An 8,749-nucleotide genomic window follows, 5' to 3' on the forward strand; every position below is an offset into this window, starting at 1 on the left:
AAAAAGGGAAGGATTTGTAATGATTTTTTCTAGATTGAAGTTTGATCATCATTTCACATTTCACATTTCACCTTGACTGCAACCAACCCCACTGTCCATTTGAAATGAGGCAGTCTGCACGAAGGGTTGGGGATTCCCCTGTATATTTCAGCTTATGATCAACATCTAGAATCAAAAGTATCAGAAAGCTTCCGAAATCCCTGTAAATCAGAGTTTGTCATTCATTACTAAAACTCTACAATCTACAAAACTGTTGAATTGTCTTGATGCATCCAGACTGAAGTGGATCAAGACAAGCTTCCAAACACTGCATAATGGATTCCATCAATATTACTCAAAACGTCCTTCTGTTCACAATAACCTTATCACCTCTAGAGAAAAACTGCAAGACAGCAGTTAAAATGTAACAAGAACATTAAAAAACAACAAATATTTGAAGTCAAAATTATTTGAAAAGGTAAAACTGCAATTAAAATCCTGATGTTTGATGAAGAGTTACACAAAAACAAATACAACACATTACTCTATCTTACTGTGCAGTTTATCTTTTTTAAGTGTTGATGGCTGAGTGTAAAATCAGAATCTTGTCAGACAGGTAGACGGGTGTGTTCGTGTATTCACGTGTGTGTGGTAGGTGGGTGTGGGTGTGTGTGTGTGGGTGTGTGTTGGGAGGTGATGGATATGGATAAAAGCCACTGTTTTGCTGCATGCAGACTGTCTTTGCTCAGGATCACGATTGCTGGTAAGTTTGAACAACTGTTCATTTTTAGAATAATTTGAACTCTCCTTTTGTCTCGCACCAGAAGATGTTACTACAAATAATCTTCCTGCTTTGCTGTCATTTCACCTTGCAGTGTTTCTCCCTGCCGTCACGCCAAGCCATGTTCTCCCTCGTGGTCATTGCTGTGCTCTGCACCAGCTGCCTGGCAGCACGTAAGGACTCATCCTCTCTGCATCAGTTATGTTTTAAAATCAACATCCAGTTTCTAATCTGTTGCTCCTGAAGTGATTTCTGTTTTTCTTTTTTTTCAGCATATGATTTTAGCTCCTTCTCTCTTCCTGTTGGAGGTAGCAGTGGTGATGCCTTCTACACACAAGGAGACGGAAGGATCAGTGGAATTCGGGTCTGGGAAAATCCAAATTCTTACATTACAGGGTCAGTCTCCATTCTCCCTCACCTATACATATCTATTTTCTTCCCCTAACATTAGTCGTTCCCTTCAATATACATATCTGCTGTCTTTTTGTAGCCTTCAGGTACGTTACGGTACCACTTGGTCGCCCACTATTGGACGGGAAGTAGGAACGGCACAGGAACTGTTGTTACAAGGTCATGAAGCAATTACTCAGGTTAGACAGCTTTGTGTTGATTTTTTTAAACATCACCTTTCTTAAATTGTATAAGCCATAATGAATTATTTTGATTGGTAGCATGGATGTTGAGGGTGCATTTTAATAGCTATATTATGTTTTTGGGATTAGTTTGTATTTCATACTGCTGCCTTCATCCTCGTCCTCGTCCTCATGTAAAGAAAATGTCATTTATCAACTTTTCTTTGAAGGTCTCTGGAAAGCACTCCGCCAGCTACATCTTACAACTGTACTTTGTGACCTCTCACGGACGCATCCTGGTGGCAGGCCAACCAACTTGGGTTATTTATGACATTTCTTCCTTTTAAAAAAAATCATTAAAATGAATTCTGAAGACTGAGTGTACTAATATTTGGTTTTCTTTCACAGTATTCCTTCAACATGTTCCCTCAGTACCGAGGAGCAGTGCTCAAGACTCTGCATGGACGCGTCAACAGTGCAGGGATCACTTCTCTGGGAGCTCAGTGGGGAATGTTCTACTTTTCCAACGCTTATTTCCATGAATAAATAATTCCTTGAGGAGATGATTGCTACAGGATAGGTTCAGTTTATTTTGCACTGACATCCCAATGTAAAAGCAATGCTTGTGAAACAACAATGTATGAAAACAGAACTCTTGCTGATTATACAAGATACATTTATTTTGGCTGTATAAATATGAGATATTCATTCCTATAAGTGTGCTTTATATCAAAGGTGAGCAGTAAATAAATACATTTTGAAAATTCAAAGCAGTTAAAAACAAAGATGCTGGTTTTGTCACTGTCAATGTTAATTACACGCCTATCGAGGTTTGAAGACATCACGTAAATATTGGTATGGTTTTCGTTTATGAATAACTTCACTGTCTGCAGGATGTTTAACTATGCTTTTCTCATAGGACATTTTTATTTCCTTTCTCTGTAATGCTTTATGGTGGATATTTGAAAAGTGCAAAATTAAAAAAAGCAACTTCTCTATTTTGTGATTCTTTTAGAAATATTTGCTGAACTTCGAAAATCAAATTTACAATTTTACTGACACAGATGGGCTGCACAGTCACATTTATATCTTTTTTCTTTATTTTTTGCATTGAACAAATTGCTTTTCAGCACAATACACCCTCCTTTGTCTTCAGCTCAGGATCAGTCAGACTGGCTGTAAAGTCTTCCCCTCTCCTCAGTTGCTGTCCATCCTTCGGCTCACGTTTTGAACATTGTGAAAGCAGAGCAGGAAGCGGTGGAACTCCTGCTCCTCTTCTTGGGTTTTCCAGACCCGGTAGCTCAAATAACCACTTCCCGCATAGCAGAGTGTGGTGAGAGATGCAAAGAACTGAGGGAGAGTCCGAAACAAAAATAAATTGTGGTTGAAAATTAAAATAAAAGGGAAACAACGGAAAAATATATGATGACCTTCATTAATGTTTGTATAAAGAAGCAATAGTCTTGGTGTCCAGGTGAGAAGTGTTATTTACTGTATTTGATTAGTTTTCACCTTGAATTTTCTTGTACTGACGGAATCTAAAGGTTTAAAGGCGTTAATGTCAATAAATGTTGGTCTTTTCAGCTTCTCCCTTCCACAGGGGTTGCCATGATAGACTAGTTTTTGCACCAGGTGTTATTCTCACTACCATCACGATTCAAACCTCAGTGTCAGGAGTTGAGGTGAGAGGAAAAAAGCAGATGGGTCATTACTGAGAATCCTGGAGAAGCCACTAAAACGCCAACAACTCAGGTTTCCTCAGGAAGGGCACTGATGTAAAACTTATATCAAATAAAACACATCAGCTGTTCCACTGTTTCAACCTCACACTCTCCTGATATGAAAATTACACTTCATCTGAGACTCTACATATAGTTTATGACACTGGATATTTAATATCTATTAAATTGAGTGTGCTACAAACATAATATCACATTTATATTGAAAGTATTTTATGTTATTGTCGTCTTTAGAAACACATGTGGTGACAAAACATTGACGTCATACAAAGTCCAGAGTTCTCGTGAGCCTTAATTGTGGGAACAGCTGTGAAATCTTTTCTGGAACTGTCCAAACCTCACGTTTCTAAAGGGAAATCAATAAACGAGGGGTCATTCAGCTCAGATGTGGTAAATCTCCAGTTCAGACATAAAATGTGCCTCTTTTAGAGGCACATGTTTAGAGCCAAACATGTTGTTTAGAGGACCAAAATTTAATCAGTGGCAGACAATGCAATCATTTATTTCTGTTTTGAAAACTCTAAGCAGCCTTTTTTTAATCGTTTTTTGTCACACTTAAAAACAGTCCTCTGAAAGAGACTTACTGCTGATGCTGCCCAGCAGTTGTAGTTGTGTCGCCCCCTGGTGGCTTGTTTGACAGACAGTGCATTTACCACTGCTGTCACCAGATACAAGACTGTGGCACTGCAGTGCATGCACAGGTCCTGGAGGAGACAGACATCACAGACAGATTCAACAAAAGTACATTCAGCAAAAAAAAAAAAAAAAAACACAAAAAAACCCCATAAACCTAAAATAGATAGCTACTCGAAACAAATCTGATTAAATGAGAGACATGCGTGCTCAAACTGGGACTCTTCACAGCATACAACACTGTTAACACCTGTTCACGTTTGTTCTTTGCACATCGAACAGAAATTTACAAATCAATGTTAACAATTTCAGGAATGATGTCATGAAGAAATACAGGCATGCAGAAAAAAAAACATTTGTGTTGTTTTCAAGCAAAGATTTTAACACTGATCGATTGTTCTGACACCCGAAACACCCCATGACCCAGAGTTCATCACTGATGATGTGTCCAAGCCACACCTCCAGTGAAAGGGTTATCACTTAAGCTTGTGAGTGTGTGTGTGTGTGTGTGTGTGTGTGTGTGTGTGTGTGTGTGTGTGTGTGTGTGTGTGTGTGTGTGTGTGTGTTACCAGTGTAGTCCAGGGGACCCGGGGTATTCTGTGATGGACTCCAGCAAGGTAAATGATGAAGAGAAAAACTGTCAGAATCCAGAGCAGGATGGAGGAAAACATCACCCAGCACAGAGCCGACAGATGAAAATAATCGGTACCACCAACGAGAATCCACACCAGCATACCACACACCTGGAGGAGAGGGGGAGAGGTCGTGAACTACTGTAAATACATGTCAATTCGGTGAATATTCTCAAGCAGAAAGAGAGAAGTAGTTTAAGGCAAAGAACAGAAACACAAAAATCTATCAAAATCATGAAATCACCGCACCAACATTGATCAATATCAGTATTGTGCTTATATTAGTCATCCGTGAGTGATGTCCAGATTCAACACACTTCACTTGCTGCTGCCAGCGTGTTTTGGTTGTGACTAACTGACTCTCTTTCCTCCCATATCGACTCCAAAGCACACCCTTCCTTTTTCACAACAAAAGATTCCTGCTGGATGTTTCATATCACAGGAAGTAAATGTTTTGTGGTGTGAAACCGGACTGTGAGCCCAGTTTCTCACAGAAAGAAATCACATACAGGACCTTCAATAGTCGAATAAAAGCTTCACTGTATTTAAAACTGCATCCTTGTCATCCATTTGACTCAACCCCTATTTGGTTTTGTACTGTAATGACGAATCCTCACTATTTTACTTACATACAACAGATCTAAGATTACAAGATATGGAAATGTAACTACTGCTTCAGAATTCCCATAAATATGCAGGTTTAGGAAATATGAAAACTGGTGTATGAAGAACTTGTTGCAGAATTTTTGAGTGAGATGGCTGAGCTGCTGCGCCCTGCCCAGTTTTCACATGGCAGCCAGCCAGGCTGTATTTAGAGAAAGCCTATCCTCACTTTTTTTTCCTCAAATGATTTTGAAAGGAAGGGAGACAATGAGAGGGAGAAAAGAGGAAGAGTTGATTTGCTTGGCATATTTGGTTAACTTCTTATTTTTCAAAGAACTATAGTTTGAGGATTTTATTTAACTCAGTTGAAAAATGCCACAGAGATGTAATTTTAATGACAATTTCATTAAATTTAAAAGTATTTCATTCATTATATGCTAAATGTTAGAAACAAAAACATGGGGGCAAGCATGCTGCCTCCACAGCTGACGGCTTAATCATCGTACAGTTTGTCTGTAGTTATGAACAGTAAATGGTAAAATTAGTTATAAATGTTTTTCCACAAATGATCAATGAAGATAATAAGAGAACAATGCTGACAATAAAACAGCCAACACAACCTGTTTTGCATTTATTCTGGTCTAAGTGCTTTCTTCATGTGTGTGGAACTGGGTCATTTGGAGTGTATAAAAGAGAGGAATGAGGATAATATATTTATTAAAATATCACCTATAAATAGAGATGGTATCTGTTTATTTTGGCTGTGACTTTTCTGCTCCCATTCCAGTATTCATTCATCCATCTTTTGAATGAGTCAAACAAGTAATTCTCAGCTGTGGAAGTCATTTAGGTTGTTGTAAGGTAAGAAGTAATGTGAGGATGAAGCAGGTCAACAGGGCGCCATTTGAATGCAATTCAGAAACAGTCAAAGAACTGTTTAACTATGTACACGTGAATCCAGTACAGTCCCACAACTGATGCATACTCTCAACACATTTCAGTATTGTTATCATGTTTGTGTTTCACAATAGTGACCACTCCATGTCTATTTTTGATATTGCCAAGTGTGTTTCAGAGAGTCCTTGAGCTCGAGGTAGCTGCAGTGGAGCACCAGTCCGTCTACATTGATGACATTGGATTCATTGGTCAGCATGACATTGTTGAAGTCCCTGGCCAGCATGGAGGGAACATCAAAACTGTGATTAGCCACCACAGCATCATCCATATACTATCCATATACCCTTGGCCCCTGCAACACTGTCCATCTGATCACACTCCTGGACACCCAACACAACACACTCATTCCACCAGATCAGACTGACGTCCTATAGCATCTCAGATACATTGTCATTTGGGACCATGTAAATTTCCATCAGACTGCTCTGGTTCAGAACTAGTTCACTGCCCACCTACACATTTTAGTTGTTTATCATTGCCCGTATTCTCCTTTCCTCAAACCTATTGAGGATTTTTTTTTTTTTTTTTTTTTTTGCCTGGAGATGGAAAGTGTATGACAGAAATCCACAAATGCATTTACCACTTCTCCGAGCCATGGAAGACATTTGGGGATATAGCTGAAGCTTTTCATGGCAGGATTCACCCTGCTCGGCGATATTTCCCCCACTGTTAGGCCAGTGGAAACATTGCTTGAGACGTGGATGAGGTGCTGTGGCCAGACTGAAATAGAGGAGAGGATGCAGCATAGTCTACTTTCATTTATTTATTTTTCATTGTCACTGTACACAGTAAATTCTTTTGTTTTATGTGGGCAAGTTTGTGCTGTATATTGTAAATTGTTTTTGTGGGAAAAATAAAATATATTTGATCATGTATTTGTGCTCTGATTAAAGAAACAATATTCTCAAATATTTTACAAAACACTTGCGTCTGTACTGCCTGCAGTAAGTGTTAACACTGAACAAAAAAAGGCTGAAGCAGTTATAATGAACAGAGAAGTGTTTCACATCCATGAGAGTTCAACACAAAGCACATTAGCTTTCAACTGGCTTTTAAAAATGTCTATTCATATAATGGTTTGTGAGTGTCATTTGAAAACAAAGTATCATTTTGAGAAGAAAATACATTATTTTGAAAGTAAAGTTCACATTGTGGCACCATCCGGCAACTACTGTGGCCAAACTGGTATCAAGTGTAAGGGCCAGTCCCTTCCAATGGACACTACCAGCGAGGCTGAGAAGGGGGATCTGTCGACTGGGCATCTCATTTACTCCATAAACTTCGCCCCGGCTTGTCCATGATCTCAGTGGACATGATCTCAGCTTGTCCTCATCGAAAAATCGATGGACTACCGAAAAAAAAAAAAATTCAGACGTTAGCTATTACCTTGATAGATATTACTTTATTGATCCCTTTGGTAGGATACATGAAACACAGCACCAAAAGACAACAAGAAAAAAGTTAATTAGTCAAAACAAAAAAGATTTATAAGTGCTTCTGTCAATATTAGTAGAAATGATCTTTCCAGAATAAGAGAAGGATTTGTAATGAATTCTTCTGAATGGAAGTTTGATCACCAATTCACATTTCATCTTGACTCTCCCTACTGTCACTTTGAAATGAGGCAGTCTGCACAAGAGTTGGGGTTGGGAAAAGCAGCCTTCTTTTAACCTTTGTTGGAGCCCAGGACTTCTGTCCGGCCGACTCCACCCGGTTCTTTGATTCTATGCTTGGTATGAAAAACGCCAAAACGAATGACTTCAAATTATTACCATTTATTTAGGTATAGCCAGATGTAATGCTCAGCGCTGGACCTTACAGGGAAAGATGCGAAGTATTTCGCCCCGAAAGGATCCTGATCGTTGATGAGACAGAGTTTTTATTCCATGTTCTTCTGGGCTGGGCTGCCCCGACAGATAGGTTGGACTTTGTTCGCAATTGGACAATTTGGTGTTGATGTCAGCTGCCAACCAAGCGCTGACATCTGTACTGTGCTGTAATAGACATCCCGGAGACATAAATGCTCTTTTACATGCTCTTTAATAACACCGCTGCTCAGCCCATACATTCACATGTCCGTCCTCTTCATGTGTCCCACCAGGTTTCACCATCATATGGTTCCTACCCCAATGCTCCCATTACATCTCCCCCTTTTAGCTTAGTGTCCATATTCTTCCTTCTTCTGTTCTTCTCAGAGCATTTTTTTCCTTAAACAGTTTTTTCTTTTAATAAACCCGTAACACTAAACAGTGCAATAAACAATACATTCAATAAACTTCTAAAGTGCCTTTTTTCACAATGTAACAAAACAAATAGCATTTGTTTCTTTCCATTCCTTCCTCTTTTTTTTTCTTTTTTTTTTTCTTTTCTTTTACAATAATGCCAACACGTCTGTATGAAAATATTTTACTGAACCAAACCTGTCTCGGGGTCAGGGTCGACAAACTGGTTCCCCAAAGCTGTGCAGGGATTATTCTGCCCTGTGGACCACAGCTTTCTACTCTAAGTAGTGATCACAAGTCCAGTCTTTGCGGGGTGTGAACAACCCGCCCTGACTTCGTAACCGTGGAGCCTTCAGGTATCACTCTGATGTGAGACCTGTTTCTTCTGAGGCAACCTGATGGCATGTCGATGTTATAGGATCGAGGGGTGTTGGCTGGGCTGCTGATGATCCCCGAGTCGTTGCTGTTCTTCACCCAGACCCGTTGTCCTGGTCTGAGCTGTTGTCTTGTCTGAGTTTTGTGTCTCTTGTTGAACCAGAACGCCTGTTTTTGTTTCTGATCCAGGTCTTTGCTTCGGAACCGATGAAGGCTTGGCCATCTTGGTTGAAGTTTCTCATTACTGACAGGCAAG

At 39.5% G+C, this 8,749-nt stretch overlaps 2 protein-coding genes across 2 annotated transcripts; one reads left to right on the top strand and one right to left on the bottom strand.

Moving 5' to 3' along the window:
* The first annotated feature begins 881 nt into the window (after window positions 1-881).
* Window positions 882-1,878, top strand: LOC115396487 (zymogen granule membrane protein 16-like). The gene is made up of 4 exons (XM_030102371.1): window positions 882-933; window positions 1,033-1,156; window positions 1,251-1,350; window positions 1,741-1,878. Exons 1-4 carry the CDS (start codon window positions 882-884, stop codon window positions 1,876-1,878), a joined length of 414 nt encoding a protein of 137 aa, XP_029958231.1.
* A 651-nt stretch (window positions 1,879-2,529) lies between these two features.
* Window positions 2,530-6,164, bottom strand: LOC115396490 (CKLF-like MARVEL transmembrane domain-containing protein 8). Its single transcript, XM_030102376.1, has 4 exons — window positions 6,063-6,164; window positions 4,274-4,447; window positions 3,656-3,775; window positions 2,530-2,682 (listed from the first exon to the last, which is right to left on the bottom strand). The coding sequence occupies exons 1-4, from the start codon at window positions 6,162-6,164 to the stop codon at window positions 2,530-2,532; spliced, it is 549 nt and encodes a 182-aa protein (XP_029958236.1).
* Window positions 6,165-8,749: the final 2,585 nt, after the last annotated feature.

The sequence above is a fragment of the Salarias fasciatus genome, chromosome 11 (genome assembly GCF_902148845.1).
Source record: "Salarias fasciatus chromosome 11, fSalaFa1.1, whole genome shotgun sequence".
NCBI classification, from domain to species: domain Eukaryota; kingdom Metazoa; phylum Chordata; class Actinopteri; order Blenniiformes; family Blenniidae; genus Salarias; species Salarias fasciatus.